At 40.3% G+C, this 26,436-nt stretch overlaps 1 protein-coding gene across 2 annotated transcripts; it reads left to right on the plus strand.

Annotated features, from left to right (window-relative positions):
* Window positions 1-2,161: 2,161 nt before the first annotated feature.
* On the plus strand, window positions 2,162-12,307 carry AKAIN1 (A-kinase anchor inhibitor 1). Of its 2 annotated transcripts, none has more exons than XM_089517106.1 (2): window positions 2,162-2,238; window positions 10,401-12,307. In XM_089517106.1, the coding sequence occupies exons 1-2, from the start codon at window positions 2,223-2,225 to the stop codon at window positions 10,592-10,594; spliced, it is 210 nt and encodes a 69-aa protein (XP_089373232.1). In that variant the 5' UTR covers window positions 2,162-2,222; the 3' UTR covers window positions 10,595-12,307. The 2 variants fall into 2 exon arrangements, with proteins under 2 accessions (XP_089373232.1, XP_089373234.1); XM_089517108.1 differs by having other exon boundaries at window positions 2,178-2,238; window positions 10,404-12,307.
* Window positions 12,308-26,436: the final 14,129 nt, after the last annotated feature.

Consider the following 26,436-nt stretch of genomic DNA (forward strand, 5'->3'; position numbering starts at 1 on the left):
ACACTGCAGAAATAATCCAGGTTGAGACTGCTTTAACTGCCCTGGATCAGTGCTAGGGAATCTTGGGAATTGTAGTTTATTGTGACACCAGAGCTCTGACAAAGGCTAAATGTCTCACAAAACTATAGTTTCCAGAATTCCCTAGCACTATCTCAAACAGGATTATTTCTGTAGTGTGTTTTGACCTTTGTGTAACTATTTCACAATATGAGTGCCTTCTTTATTAGTGAAGTAAAGCTTCCATTTTCTTCAGCCTTATAGGGCTGCGGTTAAAGTGACAGGAAGAAAGGTATAATTTTTAAAATGTTATAGGCCATTATGTTACAGTTATTTATGTTCCAATTTGTGGCTTTCCAATTTCCAGTCCTGCCATCTCATTTATATTACTTGTAAAAAAAAAAAACCTCTCATAAAAGTAATGATACAGTCCAGCCAAATTCAACTTCTCGTTTTGAATGCAATGAGGTTCACTCCCAAGTAAGCATACATAAGACTTCAGCTTGAGAATTTGAAATTCTCTTAGCCAACATGAAGGACACAAAAATATGGCCTTGCAAATTCTTGCACACACTTTTGGCCCCTTTTGGTTGCTGGCCCAATAAAGGTATAATCATAAGATGGTTTTTTGAATGTTTCTTATGGCCAGTGCAGCTGTCTCAGTCCCATATCATGTCTGGCAGCTTATTTGCCATCATGTTAATTATAAAAATTAAAAGGATTTAAAGGAGTGAGTCCTAGTCTGCACAGGAGTAGTTTGTGAAGTGTGCACTTGTTCACTTGTTACATCAGCTGTAACAATTTGTATTGAACCAATTCAATTATCTTTTTCATTGGAGAGAAGCAAACCTATGTTCATTTATTTGATTGCTTATTTCTGGGCATACTGACACTAAAAAGTGTCACTGCAAAAACTAACAAAAGAAGATTCTAAGTGATCATCACCTAAAGGCTTTGGAAATCTCCTTACCCTCATGCTAGTAAGATTGCATTGAGAGAAAGGTGACAGGTATATTATGTTAAGAGCCAGTGTGGTGTAGTGGGTTGAGCATAGGACTAGGTCACTGGGAGACCAGGGTCCAAATCCCTGCTTGGCCATTGAAACCCACTGGGTGACCTGGGGCAAGTCACACTCTCTCAGCCTCACAGGATGGCAATGACAAGCCCTCACTGAAGAAACCTGCTAAGAAACCCCTGTGATAGGTTCACCTTAGGGTATCCATAAATTGGCAATGTTGTTGTCGCGTGCCTTCCAGTTATTTCTGACTTATGGCAAACCTAAGGTGAACCTATCATAGGATTTTCTTCGCAGAGCGGGTTTGCCACGGCCCTCCTCTGAGGCTGAGAGAGTGTGACTTGTCCAGGGTCACCCACTCAGCTTTCATGGCTGAGCTGGAATTTGAACCCTGGTCCCCAGAGTCACAATCCCACATTCAAACCCCTACACCACACTGGCTTACAATGACCTGAAAGCAAACAACACACACATACACAAACCTATTGTACATGCCAGGATTCCGCTCGGGGCCCCACAACAAATTCCAACTCCCAGAATTCCATAGCCTTGAGCCAGGGTAGTTAAAGCATTGCTAAACTGGGCTATTTCTCCAGTGTGGATAAGCTCACAGCAGAAAGAATCCAGTTTTGAGTGCTAAGGAATCCTGGAAGCTGCAGTTCATGGTGGCCCCAGAGCTCTCTGATGATAGAGAAGCCTCAAGGTCTCCCCAAACCTCAGCCCCCAGGACCCCCTAGCATGGAGCCAAGGCAGCCCAAGGGGTCTTAAGAGGGATGATTTCTGCAGGGTGGTTTGGACCCAAGTTGTGGGCTTCAGGTCTGGCCATCTTCTCTCTTGCACCTAAGGCTCTGTTTGCAAGGCAGGAGCTTGGAGAGCCTCAGCCTGGAAAGGTCAGCGTCGCAGTGGAGGAGAGTTAATGAGGAGCCCTGAGTTGTTCCTCCTCCTCCTTCTGCCTTGCCTTTGCTCTCCTCCTCCCCCTTTCCTCTCCTGCTGCTGCCACCGCAGAGCCCAGCATCGCTGCCCAGGATCCCTTTCCTTCCTCCTCAAGGGAGCTTTGCATTGGAGGAGGAGGAGGAGGAGGACTGGAGCTCTCCAAGGTGCTGCTGCTCCTGCCGCCGGCTCTTGCAAACCGCATGCCTGCCTCTCTGCCTGGCTCTTCCTCCTGCTTCCACACGTTCTGGCTCCACGCATCCCTGGGCAGGAAGGGATCATGGTCTTTGCGCCAGGTAACGATGATGCACTTTCTCTCCTTCTGGCCCTCAGCTCCTTGCTTTTGCTTCCCCCCTTTTGCAGGACTCAGGACCCATCGCACCTAGTCCTTCCCTTGCCTCCCTCCCCACAAGCAATGCTCCTGTTCCCAGCAGGGTCACCAGACCTCGTCCTCCTTTTCCTGGACGTGACCTCCATTCCAAGCCTTTTGCCCAGGAGGCAGTTCAAAAGGTTCTCCATTTTGAGCAGGACTAAAAAGAATGGTTTATATATTATGTAGGGTGGGCAGATGAAGTCCTCCTTTTCCAGGACCCTTGTCCTCCATCTCAGCTTTCTGCCCAGGAGGAAGTCCAAAAGGTCTTCCATTTTGAGCACTGCTAAGAAGGATGATTGATATATATTACACAGGGTGACCAGACTTAGTCCTCCTTTTCCAGGACCTGTCCCCCAGTTCAGCCTTCTGTCCAGGAGCAATCCCAAAAGGTCCTCCATTCTGAGCATCACTAAGATGGATGAATTTATATTGATCTGGGGTTTTTTAGCTTTTCTTTGGGGACATCTGATGTTTTTCTGGGATGTCCTACATTTTGGGGTGCCTTGTTCTCCTTTGTGTCGAGGGCATCTGGTCACCCTAGTTCCGAGATCTTGTCCCAACTGAGAGGCAGGTGCAGAGATGTTGGTCCAGGGGTCACCTGCAGTGATTGTTCAGTCCCTTTTGGTTTGGGCTAGATGAAGGGTGGCGTAGAGGTCTGAGTGTTGGACTTTGGAGACCAGGATTCAAGTCCCAGCTCAGCCATGAAACCCACTGGGTGACCTTGGTCAAGTCACACACTCTCAGCCTCAGGGGAAGGAAATGGTAAACCTCCTCTGAAGAAATCTTGCCGAGAAAATTCCATGATAGTTTTCGCCTTAGGGTTGCCATAAGTTTGAAACAACTTGAAGGCACAAAACAACAACAAGATGAAGGGTTGTAGTTGAATCCCAGCAGCTCTGGAGTAAAGTTATGAAAGAAAGATAGAGCCAGGAGGGAAAACATAGGTATTAGTGGATTGAATCAGTCGGGGGAAGCCAGAATCCTGAACTTGCAAGACCTGAGCAGGGCTGCTGATAGCAGAGTGACTTGGAGGTCTCTTATTCATAGGGTTGCCATAAATCAAAGTCAACTTGACAGCAGTTAACAACAACAAGGTAACAATGGGATTTCTTCTTCTTCTCTAGCAGAAAATCAGAGTCCCCTCTGTGAGTGAAAAAGTGTATCCTTTTGGTTCCCTTTTTGCCTTCACAGATATCCTTATGAAATTGTAAGGTGGCATTTCCACAGAAAAGGAGCAAGGGCTACAGCATCTAAATGAAACCTATCCCCATCCTAGATGTTTCCCTACGTTGTGTTGAAGAGGCAATGCATGAAAGAGACTGACATATACATTCATAAATATTCATGCACATATGTAGATTCTGTTTTATTCTTCTGCTGTAAACCACCTTGGGTCCCATAGTTAGAAATATATATCAAGCAAACAAACAAACATCACCCAGAAGAACTTTATGGCTAAACTTCTATGCCTGCTGTCTTGCAAAGAGACAGTTGCACTCATCGGGACTGACTTCTGAGTAGAAAGGAGCAGGTGCGTGCTGCCAATCTCACTTGAGAGTCCATATGTTCTCTTCAAGCCACTAAATCTGTAAGAAGCTCATTAGGCTGAGAAGAAATCATTTCAAAAAGTGTCGCTTCAAGAAATAGTAAGAGAATCTGTAAACAAAAATAGAAGAAAAACTGTTTTTGACCAATTGAAAGTCAGTCTCTACGCATAGTGCTCAGAAGTAAGTCTGACTAAATTCATTCATTTTGTGCAAGTGTTATAGAAATGCAACCTTACAGTACAATTTTGCATGTGTCTACACAGACACCAGCCCTTTTATCTTCAGCAGAGGCTTTCTCTGAGGAAAGTAGGTATAGGACTGCAACCTTTGGTGCAAAACACACTGCAGAAATAATCCAGTTTGAGACTGCTTTAACTGCCCTGGCTCAGTTCTAGGGAATTCTGTGAACTAGAGTTCTGTGAGACATTTAGCCTCCTCTGTCAGAGAGCTCTGGTACCACAACAAATTACAGTTCCCAGAATTTCATAGCACTGAGCTGTGACAAAGTGATGGCAAACTGGATTATTTCTGCAATGCAGATGCAGCCTTAATGTGAAATATATGTAGTAGAAGAACCACATTAAATTCATTAAGATGTAACAGAGAGTAAGGCTTGTAAGCTTTCCTCAGATAGTTTTGAATTTCAGTAGGAGCTGGGCTATAGCCAACACTGTAGTAAAACTAATAAAACTATTACATTAACTGAACCTAACTTCCACTGAAGTCACTGGGACAAATTGCATTGACTGATTTAAGTCCCATTAATTTCAGTAAGAACTAAGTTCAACAAACCTAGACTTGGATTCAGTTATACATCTTCAGACTCTTTAGCAAAAAATAAAATAAAATATGTAAACAATGAAAATTAATTTAGATTAAATAATGTCAATGGCAACTTCTCACTTTATGGACTGTGTTTATTTATAGTTGTAAATAAATAAATGGTAGTTGTCCCCCTCCCCCCTCAGACCCAAAGGTTTGTGGGTTTTACACATGAAATTTCTTAAGACCTTTATTTTTGGAGTATGTAAAACTGATTTGGGAACTAACATTAGCTTGCAGATTCATGGACTGGTACTCATGGTGTTTGGATAGGTAGGAGAGAAATGTACATAATATAATGGTCTCAATAAGTGAAAAGTCACTAACAACATTTTCAAAATCTTGATCCCAAAATAGCACTGAAATGTCTACTGCAAGCTCGGTCTTTGAACAAAGTGTGTGTTGGGGGTGGGAGCGGGAGAGACAATATGGGTTTAATCCTCAAAGAATCTAGTTAGAGATATTTGCATACAAAGCTGCTTTATGTAGACTGAGACCTCTGAACTCGCCCACTATTGTCCAGTTTAATTAGCAGTGAAACTGAAGGATTTCAGTCATTTTTTGTCAGCTCTCACCTGGGGCAACCAGGGATTAAATTTGGGGCTTTCTGTGTGCAACACATGTGCATTGATCTATGGTCCCCTTCCTAACGTTGACATCTTTCACTGTCAGAGAGTGAAAGTACCCAGAGAGAAAATGTACTGAGAGAGAGTACATTCTGTGATGTCCTTGGGATTTAAAGATGTTTTGGTCGACTGGGCTTTAACCTTGATACAGACCTCTCAATTGTTCACATTCACATCATTTTTTCCAGCAGTGACTCCACCATAGCATCCTATATAGTACTTCTGTAGCTCTTGAGTGACTCCATGGTATCATACCAAGTTTTACACTGCAGCTTTATTTATACAGAAAGTGGGACATAGTAGAACACAAATGAGTCCCACAAAACAGTGTTGTACTGTGGAGTATTGCTGCTGAGGGTTTCAAACAGCCAGTCATGCCCTCTTCCAAAACACTCCATTCAATTCTCTCTTCCCCATCTTTTACTGTTCCTGCTCCCAGCTGGCAGCATTCCCTTGCCACTGAGCATGGTTTGGAGAGTTTGATGCCCAGCAAGAATCTCAGATGTCTCAAAAGAGAGCCACCGAGCATGCTTTGGGGAGCCCGATAGTTTTGAGAGGTTTGTATTTGGTAGTCGTAGGTAATTTTGCAAAACCTGAAATTTTGAAAGGACTCTAGATAACACCTCCTGTGTGATGTGACTTTAGAACTGGCATTTGGTTAATGTTGTTCTATTCTGGTCTAGATATATAGTCCAAGTCAAGAGAAGGCAGAGGTGTTCCTGGTCAGTCAAAAGGCAGATCAGAAAGTAGGGATACAGCTTGTGCTGACTGGGGTTACACTGTCCCTGAAGCCTCACCTTCACAGCTTCGGTGTACTCTTGGACTGTCAACCCTGAGCACGGATGTGTACATTTAAGTGCATTCATACTGTTAAAACTAGTGTCCCAGGGCACCCATTCATGGAAATGTCAGATCTGGCTGACAAGCCTTGATCATATTCCATCTGGATTACTGCAGTGTACTGCACATGGGGCTGCCTTTGCAAACTGTTCATAAGGTTAACAGGCTCAAAATGCTGCAGTTAGTCTGCTGACTGAGGCTGGTTACATGGGACATATAACTGTGTTGTTACAACAGCTTCTCTGTCTGCTGATTGTTTCCCAGGGAGACTAAAAATGCTCATTGTGATTTACAAATCTCTATATAACTTGGGGCAGGATAATCTGAAATGCTGTATCTCTGTAAACCTGCCTCAGTTTTAATATCCTCAGGGGAGGAATTTGTCCCCACTATCACTCTGGTGAAACCATATGAGAAGACCTTCTCAGTGGTTGTTCACAGTCTGTAGAACTTCTTTCCCATGGTAGGCTAGGCTGATTCCTCTTTGCTCTCTTTTTGCCAGCAGAAAAGGTTCTTGTCACTTAAGTAGGCTTTTGGTACTTATCTGATTGTTGCAGAAAGGTTTTTTAATGGCATGTGTGCTGTAGTGGTGTCTTAAATGCTTTAAAACTGTTTTCAATTAGTACTGCTTTTAATAGGATCATTCAAATTATTATTTTTTAAAATTTCAAGCTTTTAAAAACTATTATCTTTTAAGTGGATTTTGTTTTAATCGATCCTGTGAGCTACCTTGAGTCTGATGCTGGGAGAAAGATGGGATCCTAATTAATTACTCAATTAGTCCCCAAGCGTTACCTGTTAGAAATAGATACATACAGTGGACCCTTGTTATATGCTGGGGTTTGGTTCCAAGATCCCCTGTGGATAACAAAATCCATGGATGCTCAAGTCCCATTAAATATAATGACATATGTAGAAAAATTGTGTCCCTTATAAAAAATGGAAAATCAAGGTTTGATATTTGAAATTTATACTTTTTTTTACATTTTCAAACCGTGGATGCTTGAATGTGTGTATAAAAAATCCATATATAAGAAGGGCCGACTGTATAAAGTTGGCCCTCCATATCCATGGATTCTTTTCCACGGATTCAACTATCACAGCTCAAAAATTCTCTCTCTCTCTCTCTCTCTCTCTCTCTCCATATATATATATATATACACACACACACACGTACACATGTACATAAATCCCCCAAAACAAACCTTGATTTTTCCATTTTACATAAAGGGCACCATTTTACTATCCCATTGTATTTAATGGACTTGAGCATCTATGGATTTGGTATCCACAGGAGGCCTGGAACCAAACCCTAGCAGATCCCAAGGGCCCACTGTGTATATATATGTGTGTGTGTGTGTGTGTGTATAAATGATTTACTATATTACTTTTTCAACTATGTGAAAAATAAACCATCTTGTTCCAGAAGCCCAGTGCTACAATTGCAGACTATTTCAGAATATTAGGAAGATTTTCCCTAGAGATTTAACAGGTTGTAAGAAAGAATTGCAGCCTAAGCCAGAAATGTTAACTTCTTGAAGTGGTTTGGAAAAAGTAGTATGTAGCAAAAATATATATTCAATTATAGCTAAAAGGGATTCCTATTGAAATCAGCAGAATTTACTTCTAAGTAAGATAGTGGTGTTAAAGCCATTTAAAATAATCAATAGCTTTCTCCTGGAAATGTATTTTCATATTTTCCAGCATACTGTTCATTTCCAAAACTCATTGCTAAATAACCTGTAGGGGAGAGAGTTGATCTTAGCCTTGCAATCTTGTGTTTTCTGTAGTACCCTCCAGAGTCACAATACTTCTTCTTAGTACCTTTTATCTAGCAGAGCAGATGGTTTACATCATTATTCACAGCCTGTTTTTTGTGGCAAACACATGAGAGAAGTACAGAGAAGTGCAGCAAGATATTATAACTACAATAAAGGCAACACAGTTGCCAAAGGCTGATAGGCCTATAATAAACGTGTCATTTGTTACTATTGTGGTAGAAGGAGTAGGCTTTTTATCATTGCAGGTTATTCTCTATTATTTGTTTAATGATATAATTCTGTTTTGGCTTGATCTTGTAGGAAGGATATTTAGTAATTCCCAAATGTCTGCTTCTGTTTTTCTGCAGCCAGTGTCCTTTTAAAAACAACATAATGAATAAAAGAAGGCTAGCTGGCTAAAAATTAGAAATTAAATATAGACCTTTGCCATGATCAGAAATCTTCAAATGAACAATACCCAGCAAACCTTAAGCAAATGCACAATTCCCACATTAAAATAAATGGGACATGAAACAGGTTAATATCATCTGACCTAAACAATCCACATTTTTAATGAAAATACCTATCTGGTTTTTATACTATCAGCTGTAAACTGAATCACTGAAGAGATGGGCTGTTTTTTTCTCCAGTGGTTGCAAGAAGACAAGCTTAGATACAAATGTGCTTGTGCAGTTTAGTTGTGCTTCAGTCTTTTTCATGAGCACTGGCTAATTTAGCAAGCACACTATCAGAAAACAAGTCTGGGCTTGACTGAAGTAGTAAATCCCAGTTGGTTGTGGGAATAGAATAGTTCTTTTAGTCATTAATGCCATGAATATTTCAGTCCACACCATTTGGCTGGCCATGGCAAAGAACAAACATTTTAGCACCTCATGGAGCATATAGAGCAGTCTTTAAATGGCATGACCAGGAAACTATTGTTCAGAAATAGATAGTCAAAGTACAATATCTCAGCATTTGTTCAGACAACAGTGTATAAGTTTCATGCTCATGAAATCTGCTTCAGTTTGTTTACTCCAATTTGAAGCCTTCTGCTCTGTGCCAGATGTGAAAAAGTGGAATCAGGGAGGTTGGCAGCAGTGTTTCTCACCATTACCTCCGAGTATACACTGAGTTCTCATTCCCATTGGTGGCGGGAGTGACCCCTGAGAAGGCTACTTTTGGGAATGTTCATGTAAAGTGATGGATTTTGAATGCTCAGCATTTATTTGCTTTGTACTTTTTTTATTGTTGTAACCCTCCCTGATTCCTTGTGATTGGGCGGGCTATAAATAAATCCTTATTAATAATAATAATATTATACTGTCCATGCTTACTCCATTTGGTCCTCTTTACTTTGCAATAGACCTGTACAAATTCAGTTCTTGTACTAGTTTGCTTTTACATGTTATTTCTCATTAGACGTGAAAGATGTTTTTATGTCAGAATGGTCGCAGAACTAGCTGCCTATGTTTTCTGAAGTGTCAACAGTTTCATTTTGGATAATTTTATGAATCATCATAATTGTTACTCATGAAAGCTCATGCTACAATAAATGTGTTCACCATTCATGTGTTGCAGGACTCTACTGGTTTTGCTGCAACAGACTAACACAGCAACTATTTTGGAAACCATTATTGTCATTGTTATCATTACATATTAAGAATTGGATTTTGGATGCTCAGAACGTTCTGTCCATTACTTTTTTTAGTGTGGTCTTGGACTGCAAAGTCTTCCATGTTACAATCATATTTCCAAGACGTAACTTCCCTGTTTACATGCTGCTTTAGTTTCCCTTTGAGTTGTTGGTTTTTAATAATGAAAAGAAATGTTGCAGTGCATTTAAGTTGCCTCTTTTTGTTCCAGCAGCCAGATAACCCCCTTCCCCATTCCAGAGCAATATACCCTCCTCCCATGACCTACAACTTCATCCAAACCTCATATTCCGTTTTTCTCCCTCCAATGATCAGTCACCTGAGGCCCCATACAGACAGGCCAAAATAAAGCTGCTTCAGGTCACTTTGGAGGTATGTTGTTTAAATGATGCATGCATACTAAGAGTCCGGAAGTTGCGCCAAAGCTGTCCTCCAGTCCTTAGGACTGCATCGTGGCTTTAGCACGGCATCTGGATTCTTAGTACGCATGCATCATTTAAACAGCATACTTCCAAAGTGACTTGAAGCAGCTTTATTTTAGCCTGTCTGTATGGGGCCATAGTGTTACAAGTGATTATGTTTAGATCTCATTGGGTGGTTTTAGAGTGTTCCCTCCCCACCAGCATTTTGTGCCATTCAATGAATATCACCCAGCAGCAAATCCTATTTTGTTCAACAGAGTTTACTCTCATGTGGGTGTGCACATTTGAAGCACATAAATTCTTTTTATTTTCTGGGGCTGCTCCTGCCAGTTACATTCCTCTCTAAACCCATGAAATACAGTTTTGAGTAATACAAGTATTTTGAGCTAAAATAATACTTTCCTTTTTTCCAGCAGGGGAGCAATCTGGAAACAACCACGAAGAAGCAAGATTGCAACATGCCAGCAAACAGATAGTGCACACTGCCATTCAGCAGGCTGTTCAGCAGCTCTCCCAAGAGAGCCAACCGATGGAGAAGTGCACAAAGAGTAGTGTGAACTTGCAGCTTGAGCAAGGACAATTAACCAAGAAGCATGAAAAAAAGTAAACACTCCACTGTTACTTCTCCTGGATCCTCCACTCTGGAGCACTGCTGCCTTCATAGTATCAACTGCATTGCCAGTGTAGCACTACTAGGGAAAAGCAAACCAAAGTATAAATAGCATATAGTGATAAATGTATAACGTTGCAATAGTTCTCAGCTGAGAAATAGTGTCTTAAGAACATTAGGTCATGTAACTTGGTATGTATGCCGTGCCTCTCACACAAGTAACAAAAGAATGCCATGGCAACACAAGTATTTGTCAAGCACAAATTCCTCCTAGGGTACAGCTCTACATTCAAAATGCCCCTGTACTTCTGCATATTTCATCAATGTCTAACTAACTAACAGATGTTTCTTTCAAGGTTCGAGGAGTCTGTTGCATGACACAGAGAAGTATATGTGAGAAGACATGTTTTCAGACTCCTTGATGCCTACTCTTTGACAAAGTTTTTTTTAAAAAGCAGCATCCAGAATGGCCACAAAGAAATAGAAGTGGAAACATCTGTGAATGAAGTTTTCATAAATAAACATGCTAGCCATCACCCAACAGAGAGTTAAGCATACATCAACATGTATTTCCATTTTCATACTTTTAAGCTAGGGAGAGAGTGAGAGTTTGTTACAGTTTCAATTTTTCAGTTGCACACTTACCTGTGAGTAAGCCCCATAGATCTCAGTTAGTCTCACTTCTGAATAGACATACATTTAATCCTGTAAAATCATTGGATCTTAAATCTCTTACCTCTCAAACTCAGTGCCATTTCTTTCATCTGGAGCAGCTATGTACCAAATAGGCTCTGCTTCTTCTATTCATTTTTACATAGAAAATATGGGAAATCTATTCAAAGTAGCAAAATACTATAGAGACCCCACTTCGTGAAATGTGAATGTGTTAATGACATAGCAAGGACTTAAGACTGTTCTGGATTAGCCACAGAAACTCATCTGTAAAACTGATATAAAATTAGCTTCATTGGCTGCAATCAAGCCATACCAGGTATGTTCATGGAGGCCCATAAACATTGTGGTTCCTCTTCCATACACACTGCTTGGCATCAAAGGAGAACACCATCATTGAAGAAAATGGGAACTAATGGGTGCATGGTGTTTTCCTTACGTTCCATACATTGAATAAAGCAGAAGATAGATGAAGACCTTCATTTCCTTTTGCTGGACTTTATATATTATTTTGACTGGGGAAACCTTCCAAGCTCTTATACTATCCTTAATTGTAGTTCTTGTTATTTAAAGGCAACTTTATATTAAAGCACATGCTAAATACTACTTAGGCACTTTTAACACTTCTGAATAAATACATGTTAAGGAAGAAAACTGGAATTATCAATTCAAAATCTTTTGAAACCTCTCTTGTTTATCTTGTACACTTTTTTTGGGGGGGGGGGAGAGAACATTAAGATATTCAATTTAAAAAATAGTTCGCCATTTTGGTTTTTAATTTAATCTTCCACTTGATTAAAACTCTTTCTACTCCATTTCCATGCTTTTTGAAGGGTTAAAAACACATACATAGCTCATAGAAGAACCTATTACTCTTGGTGTTTTATATCTGTTGTCCAAGCAAACATAAAAACACCACATCAAGGATAAATATTTGTTAAGTGAATTACATGGCTGTATTAAGGACTTTATCTGTATGTTTCCCACTTGGAAGAGAACTGCAATGAAGCAAGAATTTTAACCAAAGTATTTCTATAAAGGCTTATGTTTCTGGATTTATGTTTCATGGAACTAATTTGTCTATTCCTGTTTTTCTGCTATACTGTATCAGCCCAGGGTTGGCTCATATGAGTAGTGATGCAAATTTCTCCCTTTATTTTCCCCATCCTGATGGAAAATTTTATTACTGTGGAGAGCAAGATATCCCTCATACAGAAGCTGAACCATTCCTGACAAATTACCAAAGAATACGGGCGGTAAAACACTTAATAATAATAATTTAGCTGTCTTTCCTCCCCTACTCTTCCTGCACTTAGTGGTGTGAACTATAAAGCTCCATAAAGCTCCATTCCCAATGTCTAATAAGGAAGGATGGCATGTGTTTATCTTTAGAATGCAATTACCCTCCCCTCTCTCCTGCAGTCTAATGGAGTAATTCAAATTGTCTTGACTGAAACAAATACAACTAAAATGGGGGATGTTAAGTTATCTAGGTGATCCTAATGTATCTTTGCATGCTTATGTACAATATTAGTTTTACGTGAAATACACATGCATACATGTAATATACTATTCTTATTTGAAGCTATAATGGATCTTTCGGTGGTGACTGGAGAGGGCCATAAACTGTTTGTCTTTCCCTTCCATGGCGTCTAATGAGAATGGATGACCTGTGTTGATCTTTAGAATGGAATGGCTGAGGCATTGTTACTTTTATTACTTAAGCAATAAAAACATCCTGCACATTGAAGGTCCCATGGAAGTGCCCCTCCCATACTACTTTTTCAACATCTACAAATGAAGTACTGTATATATTCATGTATAAGTTGACCACATGTATAAGTAGAGAGCACGTTTTGTGACCAAAATAATGGATTTTGATATAATCCATGGATAAGTCAAGAGTTAAACTTAGGGGCACGTACCAAAGTATGTAAAGGACGAAACCAAGGAAAACAATGCCAAAAAATGCAGCTATTTTCCTGCCCATTCAAAAAGGTCAGAAACAGTTCTAGAGCAGAGAGAGTAGAAAGGGTTGCTGCTTCTTTTAGGTTCTCCTGGGATAGATTAAACTTTTGCTTTTCACCACTCTATTTGGAGAAATAGATGGTTACTATTCTGATAAGACTCAGTTGTTGTTGTTTTTTTTGGGGGGGGTGTCAATTTTTTTGACTAAAATTTCTAGACTTAGTCAAGAATCGAGGAATCCAAAATACCATACGTTTAATTAACAGTAGTGAGGTTTCATATGAGGACTGCAAGCAATGAGTCATTCTAGATGCTTGTGAGGGAACTAATAGAACTCTCTGTTGCAGCACGTATTTCACAGGGTGATCAAATGTTTACTTCAGTTAGCCTGTAATAGTACCATTTGGAAAGAAACTAGCAACTGGCAAAGTATTTCATTTGTGTTTGCATTCTGTATCTGTTAAAAAGGTTTGGGTATTTCTCTAAAATTGCAACTGGCTTATATCAAAAGACAGTTGAATTCATTATTTGTCATTACTAGATGTATCTCACAGCACCCTCTGAAAATCTGTTTGTGGGAAACAGGTGTGAAATTTACCCCCAAAATAATCTGAGATAAGTGTAGTATAATTTTAATATGTCTGAAATAAGAAAACTAAGAACAAAGCATCTAGTGAGGCTCATGGCATTTAAGCAGAGTAAAATTCATATTTTTAAACATCTATATTATACCTTGCTTCTATGGACATCTAAGTGCCCTATAGCAATCTCAGTGATATAGCAATTAACATAACCAACTGTGGCACCCAGATTGCCCTCCTGCTGAAGGTCCAACTGACACCAATGTTCGTTTCTTTCTCATGCCAAGCCAAAACATAGCCTTTTATTAAAGTCTTTGAGGAATAATTTACAGGTAAATGTAAAGTACCATTTTGTGGTACCAGAATCCAGAATCCACAAAATGGTACCTTTATTGGGCCAACAAAAAATGTCCAAAATACATAATGCAAATAAATTTACATGTACATGGTTTAAAATTCTTGCAGCTTTTAAACCTGTTTTAACTGTCATCTTATTTAATTTTAAAAAAAAAAACTCTTGTTTAACTTATTTATAGTTTTAATCTGGAAGTGTTGTAAAACCCCTCAACAAATGATGGGCATAAATACTTCAATAAATAAATAAATGAACATCCTTTCAATCTACAGTATAACGAAAATCCTCCAAAGGGCAGGAGACAAGAGATAGCACCCACATTACTGATCATTGGGATCTATCATCTTCTTAAAGTCACTACTTGTCACTAGCCTATTTATCCTATATTCTTAGCTAAAAAAAGAACTAGACCAGGGAAAAGAATTTGATGGCCCTCCAAATGCTGTTGAACTGCAATCTCTAGCAGCCCTAGCTAGCACTGGAAATGGTGCTGGATTATGAGAGTTGTAGTCCAAGCACATCCAGAGAACCACACAATTCTCACCATTGAATTGGAGGCGCATTGGGTCCCATTTACCAGGGAAGAAAATTTCTACAAGAAGTAAAATTGGAATTGTCATTTTCTTTTCCAGGCAGTGTTTAGCACTCTGGTAGTCATTTGTTTGCAGCCTTTGCTATTTAAGTACAAGCTGAGTAACAATGGGATCACTTAAGAAACATATTTTTTTCTATTAAGAAAATTGAACAAGATGAATAAAAAGGTTCCACTGAGTGGGTTCAATCAGAGATAAGCTTTGCAGATATCTCTGGCAGTAAGAAGTGTCTTTCAGCACCTTTGTCAGGTGAAAAGTACAAATTACAAAACAAAACCAACAACAGAACCTTGTTGCTCACAGGTTTTTTGTTTTTTAACCAAGAATAGTAAGCTTCCAGCTGCAGAGAAATATGAGAACTTTGTAGAAATCAAACATTCTCAAGAACATTTAAATAATTAAAAGGAAGTGGTGATCTGGCAGCTATTTTTGGATGCACCATCTCCCCCTCTCTTTTGGCTTTGTGAAATGTAGGGGAGATTGTGACTCTGCGCCCTTTCCTTCAGTGTCTCCAGTACAGCTGAATGATGACTCATTGAAAACTGCAGGTTGTGAAACTATTTTCTATTTTTATTATGGTCACTGTAACATGCAATCAGTTGCTCCTAAAATGTGAATTTTAGAAAGAATTTAGCAGTTGGCTAGAAACCATGATTTATTCTCACATCTCAGATGGTGGAAGGAGACATCCCAACCATTTTCATCTCACATCGGGCTGATTTAATGAAGTGTGGCAGGCATTTATTGTTGAAACCAATACCATGTGTAAATGTGTAAATACTGCAGAGGTGATGCTACAGACAACTAAGGCTTCATAGGAATTTCTAAATCCCAGTGCAATCAATGGGTCTTACTTCTTAATACATATGATTAAGACTGACCAGTGGGAGCAGCTGATTAAGGAAGACTTTGTGGGAGCAGAGGATTAAGGGCACTGTGCTGCCATTAACACTGGCATGGCTGACTCTACAGCAGGCATTACTTTCCTGAACTGTCATTTTTTAGACCTTCTTTCATGCATATGAACCACCAGAGTTTAGGCTGATGGTGATTGATGACTGAAACTTTTGAGTAGTGGCATCCCTTAATATGGAATCCACGCATATCCTCCAGCATTTCACAGATGAAAATTGTGATATGTGTGGCCAGGCAACATCAGAGTGTGGTTAAGATGTCCGAAGTTATTCATAAGGAAGAGGCTGCAGAAGTTTGCTTTTGCCTGAGCCTACAGGGAAAGGTAAGACTCTATCCCTGCTTGTTTTCTCCCCTGGCTAAATTAATTGAGTGCAATCAACTTTTGCAGTTTGAACTCTGTTTTCAGCAATTGAAGTAAACTAAGAACAAAAAGGGAAAGTGGGAGGAAGAAACAGAAAACATCTGAAAAGGGAGAATGAGACAAGATGAATCAAGACAGTGCCTGGTAAACTGAACAGTTGGGAGGGTATGTGAATGGACTAAGCCCCTCCCAAAAACGATCAGGAAAAACTGGATAACCAAGAATCCTGTGCAATGGAACCCCACTTCAAGAAAGTGTCTGCTGTTGTACTGATATCCCCTTAGAGTAACTACAACAGTACTGTACAATGTATTCCATTCATACTTAGTTGGGAGGCCCATCCAGAGGCCTGAAACGGTGGGGAGCCTGATGCAGAGAGCTTCTCTACTTTCAATGAATGGTACAGGAATTGGGGAAGAAGGCTTATTTGTAACTTTGTCCTTTTTCACAGTCACAAACCAGTGCTGAAACTGATACTATGGTTGGAATGACCGGCTGTCTAATATGTCAGATACTCCCTACATTTAGAACTATAGATATATCTGACTTCATGAAAGTTGGGTTGTTGACTCTGGTTAGGTTATTCCTCCTTCCTTTTTCACTTGCCCAGCTGATGCCCTAGGCCCACTTGGTATACTGCCCCACTAGGTGTATATGTGCAGTTAGGTATTAATATGGTAGGGGTGATTGTCTCATAAGTACTTTCATCCCCTGTCCCCTTTTGACAATGTGAGGGTTCAAAGTGGGTGAAAATGTGCTATGGGAGTCATGTTCGCCTACCCCTGCATCTATTCATGCAACAACCACAACAGTCCCACTCTTTGGACACATTGAGACACTGGTGGTTGCCCTTGAATTTAGCCAGAGGAGAAAATGTTCCAGTAAATATTGTCCTCACTCTGCATTGGCTTTGTTTGCCATCAGTTATCTTGCCATACTGCTAAACCTGATCGGCTATGTAGTTTCCGCTGACATCTCCATCTGATGTCTGATTAGCTGATGAAAGAGAAATACGAACAAACAGTATGTTTGTATTAGAAATCAGTGGAGTCCCAGGATGTATTGGTCTCAGTGTTCCTGAATATGGACCTGCAGTTGCATCAATACCAAACTTTCAGCTGAACTCACATGACTCCTGTTTTTCCATATACAGTGTGCCCACGTTATACGCGGGAGTGCTATATGTGGCTTTGAGCATATGCGCTCAAGCACACAGGAGTGTACGGGGTGCAGGGGGCAGTGCATCCCATTTAGATGAATGGGGTGTGCGCCCATGGCACACATGCACCACTGCACTGTCATGCCGCCATGCTGCCACACACACGAGCCCCATTCAAGTGAATGGGGCTCAAGTATAGGCAGAATTCACCATACACGGGGGAATCCGGAACAGATCCCCCGCATAAGGTGAGGGTCCACTGTAGTTTGCTAATGCTTTCCGTTTGAGAAACTATTCTATGATGCATGGCAGCCACATGTCACTCGGAGAAACAAACGAATTCTAACAAATGTCATTTCTCTTGGCAAATTGTACCTGTTCTTTTACAAAATGTTCTGATCAGCCAGCTATTAAACTGTATGCTGCATCAATCAACCTACATCAAAAAGCTGCAGGCATTTTTAGTTGTCAGACAGGTTTACATTCTAATTGTATTACAAGCAAATGTAATGTTGCTGTGCATGAGAGACTACTGGACACTTTCTCAAGCCTTTGACACTTATTGTAACTTTACACTAACTGCACTTCTAACACAGCTGTCATCTTACTTAATATTTTATTAACCAATTAGATATTTGCTTTAACTGATCAATCACATTACAATGTTTTAGCATAGGTAGTATGTACAGGATCTTTGATTAGCAATTTAAGGTTGATAACCACTATTTTCTATCAGCTACTTAAACAAGTATTGTGAAGTATTATTTAAGTGAATTATCCTAGACTGACACTCCCGTACCTGATAGAAATGTCATTCCCCTGTACTCTGGTCACTGGAAGAATGGGCTTACTTCTCCATGTGCAGCTAATCCCAGTAAGGTTGGTTGGAGTGTTATCATAGTGGCAATTTTGTCACAATTGTGACTAGTGATCATGAATATGGATCAGTTATAAATGAGTGAATCTGGGCAACTGTGTCACGTTCACAATAGCTACTTAGAATTGTGACATTATTACCACAAATTGTTAATACCCCAAAGATCCTACTTTATTAGGCATCAGCTGCATGTGGAGAAGGAGGTTCATTCACCCTACTGAAGCACAGGTACATAACATTTCTGTCAGGTCTGGGGGTGGGTGGGGGCCAGGGGAAGTTACTTAACTAAATGTACTTAAGTGTGTTTAAGTTCTGTATATTCAACAAAGTAGCTGCTACAGAATACTGGCCTATGTTTCTGTTGACTAAAATGCAACCAATTTGCAAGTGATTTTGAAGAACAAAAATCTGTGTTGGGTTTGGATTAGGAAATATATAGAGGCAGTGAGTTTTATTTGAGTCTGATACATGTTCACTATGCCATAATATCTAAACAGAATGCTGGTGGCCTATTTATTAAGAGATCTCTATAGGTTTAGTATGAGAAGTAAGACTGGAAATATATGATCGAAAAAAACAGTTCACCTGTTTTTCACATCAGGTGTCTTCACCAAAGTACTAGATGATTGAGCAAATAAACTTGTAAGTTATAAAGTTCCCTTCTTTTTTTTTTTTATAACAGTTTTCCAAGAGGATTTCGAATCGTGAGGAACCGAGGAAGCCTTCATGACAATACTGATGATGAACAAATAAACAGGTGGTGTGTGGCTGCTGTGGATGATTCGAGAGTGCCCTCACTACATCAAATGCAGAAAAAGGTCATGCATGGTAACACAAGGGCAAAAAAAGATATAAAAAAATAGAAGAAACTCTCTTGCTGAGTTAACACATTTGTTTCTTAACAAATGAAACAGGGAGAAAAGTTTCAACATCCAGGAATAGGGTGGAAACCAAATCCATTTTGCTGTTCTGTAACTGCTCTATTCTTTGACAAAGTTGGATGAAATTTCTAAGCATGCTAGTCCACCCGAGGGTTGAAAAATGTCACATTTTAGAAAAATGGTAAAAGGGGGTTTTATGCAAGGAATCTGGCTTTACTGGAAGACTACTTTTGTGCCACATTCTTCAGTCCTGTGGGCAATTGACAGGGACATGGCTTTAACAAGAGAAACTCCCAGGTAAGTTTCCGGAATAATTTCAGAGATGAGATAGTTAAGATAAATGAAAAGCAATAGAAGGGATGGGGGTCGATGTGGAGGAAGAATGGATCACAATACCTCGGCTGTCCATACCCTTTCCAGAAACCACCTTGAAGGAATACAAGTTTCCTCTTTTCATGGTTTTTTGTGGGTTTTTCGGGCTATGTAGCCATGTTCTAGACGGTTTTCTTCCTGACTTTTCACCAGCATCTGTGGCTGGCATCTTCAGCTTGCCTGGAAAAAGTGGGCCTATATATACTGTGTGAGCCTGGGAATGCAGGAGTGATTTGCATGTGTATTGTTCTGTGCTGATGGCAAGCCTCAGGCTGGGAGGCTAATGCAAAAGAGGATTAAAGTCTGATAATTTGAGGCTGAGAGGCACGTTGCACCAAAGAACTGCAGAAGACCTGTAGTGGCGCAAGCTAGTGTGCTCTTTCTGTGATGCAAAAAGAACCCACTGTTTGCGGCTTCTTTTTGTGCTGTGGACCTGCTGGGATGTGGCATGTGGTTGCCAAATCCCCAACCCAGCACTTCCAGGAGCAACACAGTTCTGCCTCTTAACAGCGTTAAGTTTCATAGTCTCACATCATTGCTTGAATGATGTGATATTCCTCTTCTCTTTGACACCACAAAAAGGAGTAAAGTTATCCGTCATTATATCACAGGTGTACAGTAACATAGTTGTGCATTTGTTATTGGGGAAAAGTATTAATGACAAGAAACTTTTTGTTATTTGCAACTAATTCCTTCCAAGCTCAAGTCTTGTGCAAGGGCTTTCTGAAGACATTTTGTTAACTGAGGTGAAATGCAAGATGATGCCCGTTACTCTTACATGTACAACAGTTGACCATAGAATCATAGAGTTGGAAGAGACCACAAGGGCCATCCAGTCCAACCCCCTGCCACGCAGGAAATCTCAATCAAAGCATCCCCGACAGATGGCCATCCAGCCTCTGAAGACCTCCAAGGAAGGAGACTCCACTACACTCTGAGGAAGTGTGTTCCACTGTCAAACAGCCCTTACTGTCAGAAAGTTCCTCCTAATCTTGAGCTGGAATCTCTTTTCCTGGAGCTTGCATCCATTGCTTCAGATCCTATTCTCTGGAGCAGCAGAAAACAAGCTTGCTCCCTCCTCAATATGACATCCCTTCAAATATTTAAACAGGGCTATCATATTACCTCTTAACCTTCTTTTCTAAGGCTAACATCCCCAGCTCCCTAAGTCGTTCCTCATAGGGGATGGTTTCCAGACCCTTCACCATTTTAGTCGCCCTCCTTTGGACACGCTCCAGTTTCTCAACATCTTTTTTGAATTGTTGTGCCCAGAACTGGACACACTATTCCAGGTGGGGTCTGACCAAGGCAGAATAGAATGGCACTATTACTTCCCTTGATCTAGACACTATACTTTTATTGATACAGCCTAAAATTGCATTGGCCTTTTTAGCTGCTGCATCACACTGTTGACTCATGTTCAACTTGTGGTCTACTTGGACTCCTAGATCCCTTTCACACGTAGTTTCATTCAGTCAAGTGTCCCCCATCCTATATCTGTGCATTTCATATTTCCACCCTAGGTGCAGTACTTTACATTTCTCCCTGTTGAAGTTCATTTTATTAGCTTTGGCCCAGCTTTCTAGTCTATTCAGGTCATTTTGAATTTTGATCCTGTCCTCTGGGGTATTAGCTACTCCCCCTAGTTTGGTGTCATCTCCAAATTTGATAAATATTCCCCCAATTTTGTCCTCTAAGTCATTGATAAAGATGTTGAATCGCACTGGGCCCAGGACAGAGCTCTGAGGGACCCCACTGGTCACTTCTCTCCAGGATGAAAAGGAGCCATTGTTGAGCACCCTTTGGGTTTGTCCGGACAACCAATTACAAATCCATGTAATAATTTCCTTATCTAGCCCACATTTTACTAGTTTGTTTGCAAGAATGTGATGGAGAACCTTGCCAAAGGCTTTGCTGAAATCAAGATATACTATATCCACAGCATCCCCTTCATCTACCAAGCTGGTAAATTTATATTTAAAAAAAGAGATTAGATTTGTCTGGCATGACTTGTTTCTCTGAAACTCATGTTGACTTTTTGTGATTATGGAATTGCCTTCTAAATGCTCTGCTCTAGAATCTTTCCTGGTATAGATGTCAGACTAACTGGACAATAATTGTTGGGATCCTCTTTTTTTCCCTTTTTGAAGATGGGGACAACGTTTGCCCTCCTCCAGTCTGCTTAGACTTCTCCTGTTCTCCAGGAGTTTTCAAAGATTATTGCCAATGGCTCCAATATTACATTTGCCAGTTTTTTTAATACCCTTGGATGTATTTCATCTAGTCCTGGAGACCAGATGATTAACAAGGTATTCCTGTACTCTATCTTTACTTATTTTGTGCTGAATTTCTCCTATTCTGTCATCTGCTCCATTATCCTCAGGTTGAGCGCCCTTTGCCTTTTCTGAGAACACTGAAGCAAAGAAGGTGTTGAGTAATTCTCCCTTTTCTCTGCCCCCTGTTAGCATTTTGCCATCTTCTCCACACTGTGGCCCTACCACTTCCTTCTTCCTTTTGCTGTGGACATTCCCCAAACCCCCTTTTTATTGTTTTTAACCTCTCTAGCAAGCCTGAGTTCATTCTACACTTTAGCTTTTCTGACTTTACCCCTACAAGTGCTTGCTGAATTTTTCTTCACCACTGATGATACACCAGGCCTGGAGACAGTAGACCAACCTAGAGGCCATGGGGCCACACAGCATATAGCTCTCTTCTCTAAGAGTGGCTTCCTGAAGCCATTGTCTCACTTTATCTAATGCAGGGGTAAGCAAAGTGCATGCCATGAGCTGCATGAGACACTTTGGCCTAAAATATAATAGACACATTCTAGAGTCTGGATGAGTCCACTCTTGTCTAGTGCACCACAGCTGTGTTATCACAGTCAACATTTTGGTGACTGAAAGTGATATTGCATTACTCTCAGTGATCTTTTTGGGTATTAAGGGGTGGTGGTCTTGCTTTTGGGGAGTAAATCTCTGAAACAGCATGTTTTAATGTTTTAAAAGGCTTTTCAGTGTTTTTTCACATAAACACGCATTTGGGAGCTAAAAAATGAGGGAGGGGGAAAATACTGAACAAGCTACATTGAACCCACTCTCAGGATTGCATGTAGTTTGTGAGTCACACAAGTCCTTTCCTTGGCCTAAATCCAAATGCTAATCCCAACTAGAGTAACCTGTGGTAGAATCATCAAGTTTGAAGAGATCACAAGGTCTAAGGAATACACATAAGTACATACATGTTGGTTTACAAGTTCCCACTGTTTCAGTGGATCCATTCTCCTAGGGACAAATGCTTGGATTTTGGTTTTCTTCATCCAGGTATAACAATGAATTAAGAAGCCTGCAGCCCATAGAGACCAAAGAATCTGAGCACAAGCAACAGTAAAAATCCTGATCCCTCCTTATCCCCCATTTCTGCTTCTTATTTCTTTAGCCCATGTTCCCTTTTCCACCTTTGATAGAGTCTAATAGCCAATGATTATATAAATCTTATCTGCATTTGGCTCCAACTGGAAGTTAACTGACCTTTACAGAGGTTTCATACAAAGCACAACTAATTTAAAATGCAAAGCTCTTATTTGTAATTTTAAGGTTCTTTCCTTCTTTTCATGTGGGCAATTCATCTCAATATCCCTTTATCGCTTGATGAAGTTAGCAAGGCCTTTTTTTCAGTATTAAATTACACAGAACACAGAGACTGACAATTTGAAGCCCTAGGTTTATTAAACTGTCTGCTCTTTCTATAGGCAGCCTGCTTTATTAACAATTGATTTAATTTGTCCCATGAAACTAGTGAATTGCTTTCAATTTAAAAGTTTTGCTAAGGTTATGTCTTGGTAAAAGGGTAGGTGTAAAATCAATTGATGTTGCCAGAGAACCATCTCTGAAATGTCTGCATCTAGTAACCTTTAATAAAATCTGATTTCAGGCAGGTTGTAGAGTCTAGACCCCACATTATCTTTTTAAATATTTTCAGTAGACTGCTTTACATGTCTGGCTGGTTGAAACTTACAAGCTACGAAAGAATTCTCATGTTCATCTTTTGGGTGATATTTTATGAATTGCATAATCCAGTCCTGCCCTCAGTAACAAAGGACAAGCTCTAGCTATCCTCTCTTCATTTACATGTAAGATTGCCAGCTCTTAACTCAGAAGCTATGCCTATATTTTTGAATGCTTCAGAGCAAGGGGAAAATGGGGCCACTGGGGTTATGAAAACTTTACTGGTCTTCACTAGTTTAAGATTAACAGCAAGTTGCCTTGGACTCCCATCCTCATCAGTCTGAATTAATAAATTTGTAAATCTTTTGAGAGCCAGCATGGTGTGGTGGTTTGAGGACTGGGCTATGAATATGGAGACCAGGGATCAATTGGCTGTGGAAAACCACTGTGTGACCTTGGGCAAGTCACACATTCTTCACCTCATATACAGGTGATAACTGCGCTTTAGGTTTGCCGTAAATCTGAAAGGACTTGAAGACACACAACAATAAGCAACATCAGTACCCTAGGACTGCTGAACATAAGGCAGGGGTGGATAACTGTGATGGGTCTAGTGGGGACTTTTCTGCCCCTAAAATGACTGCGAAAAATGTCCCCTGACAGTAAGAGAAATCCACTTCTGCTCCTCAAATTGCTTTAAAAGATATATACTTTTTATTTATTAAAATATTTATCTCTCACCCAGAATCACAGGCTCTCAGGGAGGTATACAAGAAAAATTAATATGGGCAGGTTAAAATAATTTTAAACAATAAAAATAATTTAAGTAGACTAAAATATATTAAACTTGTTAACAAACTAGAGAGAGCTAGTGTGGTGTAGTGGTTTGAGCACTGAACTACGAGTCTGGAGATCAGGGTTCGATTCCTCACTTGGTCATGGAAACCCTCAGGGTGACCTTGGGTGAGTCACACACTCTCAGGATCAGAAAACCTCATAATAGAATTGTTTTAAGGTTGGCATAAGTCAGAAACTTGAAAGAACACAACAACAACAACAAGAAGAAGTTAAAACAGGGTTAAAATACTTTAAATCCCTGTGCAAAGCATTTTGAAGTAAATCAGTTTGGTACAAAAGGCTTTAATAAACAGCCATGTTGTTATTTGGTAGCTAAATGAAGCCAGTATTGGTGTCAATTGGTGCTCCAAGGGGAGAGCATTCCACAGCTGGGGTGCCATAACTGAGAAGATGCTCTCCCTGATTCTCATGCAATCTATTGTTCTCAGTGATGGAATATATAGGAGGGATTCCCAACAGACTTCAAGTCTCAAGTGAGCATATATAAAGTGAATGGCCACTCCTGGAGGTTTTCACAAGATGAAGATGAAATCCACCTCTTTGGCCAGAAAGATGCCATCACTGTGGTCCAAGAAATTTGGACAGATCAAGGACTTCAAAAATAGACTGGGGGACACACTTTGTCTCGTTTGGGATTAAGGAAATCTCATTTGGGCCCCATTTATTGGTCACTAGAACCAGGAAAGGCCTTCATTTAACAAGGAGGCAAACTGGAAAACTGATTTTCATTTTAATGTGATGTTTCTTCAGGTCAGCTGTCTTAAGCAAGGAATACTCAGAGGAGGTTTTCTTTGAAAATGAAACAGAGAGAATGAAAAGAAAGGAGAGCGGTTGAAGTAGTACTACAGTAAGAATGTGGCAGAGCCTCTATTCATTTTTAAACATTCATAGAACCTTGAAGAGGTCATGAAGTATGCCACTCCCAAAATGGTGGCACTCTTCTAGAAATGTACTTCTCTGCCAAGAGTAAAGAGTGCTACCAAGTAAAATTGTTATGACCTTTTAAATCAAGGAGGTAAACAATATAGGACTCCATGCAACCACACCACTCTGATAAGGTCAAATGAAGAAGTAAATGCAACAAATTTCCAGAGAACTTTCAGAAATATTTCCTGTACACTACGGCCTTTTAAATTTCCAGTGCTAGATACTTAGCTGTGCCACTTGGTTCTGATCCCCACTGCATACAGTGCCCCAGGATGAAAGATCTGATTGTAATATGGAGAGATGTACAGTACGCTTTGTGCTTAACGCGACTCCAATGTCTCCTCTACCTTTACATCACTGCATTTTTGCATGTCATCTTGAAACTCAATGCTTTCTGACTGCTGTACCAATGGCACGTTCGGTTGGTGTTGTCAGGGTTACCATTGCAGTGCTAGCATACACCATCCCAGGCCATCTTCCCTCTCCCTAGGCAGTGAGTGCTTTGGCAGTCCTGTCAGTTGTTAAACTATAGTAGAATCAGCTGGTTGTTCATGCTTGGAAAGAATGTAGATAGAAATGATCAAGTAAGAACAGAATAAGCTATAGTATATTGAGGTACAGATTTCTCTGATGTTCCATAGTACTGTAACCTTCATACACTTTGACAGCAACTATTGTTTGCAAATTGTTGTCTGCAAGAACTGCAGTGAAATGAATTGATTCTTGGAAAGCAATAACCTTCTCTTTCTGTTTCTTCATATATTTTCCTTTTATTTTCATAAAAGGATCTGGATTCTGATTAGGAATAACCAATGGTTTCTGTCCAATGTATTGATGATTTGTTTTTAAAAAATAAAGATTGCTTTTGTTTCATCCAATATTTCCTTGGATCATGCTACTAGAAGACTCATCATATACCTTTAAAACAAAGAAGGACACTGATCGTCAGCATCAGCATGTGCCACTGAAGTACCATTTACTTCCATCTATGAATATGGAACACAATACATCAGGAAGTTCTCGTGTTCCTCCTTGACACAAATAGCAAGGCATGGCTTCCTTGTGAGGAAGGGGCCACATTGAGGTGAAGCCCAGAGGGTTAGGCTCCCCCCCCCCCACTTTGCTTCTGCATGGCTCCCTTCTCATGAGGAAGCTGCACAGAAGTAAAGCCATGTGTGTCAGGCTCACCCCCCCTTTCACCTCCACATCTTTGTGAGGTGAGAACCATATATATGTGGAGCTGGGAGAGGCTTGCCCTTCTCTTCCACTGTCTTGGCTTCCTCCTCAGACAGTGACAACAATAATTAGGGGCGGGTGCCAACTGCAGCACCCTGCTGCCTGCAATGGAAGGAGGGTCCCATTAGGTGTCACCCCTC

This window comes from Sceloporus occidentalis, unplaced genomic scaffold, assembly GCF_023333645.1.
Source record: "Sceloporus occidentalis isolate IW3139 unplaced genomic scaffold, rSceOcc1.0.p SCAF_3, whole genome shotgun sequence".
Classification (NCBI taxonomy): domain Eukaryota; kingdom Metazoa; phylum Chordata; class Lepidosauria; order Squamata; family Phrynosomatidae; genus Sceloporus; species Sceloporus occidentalis.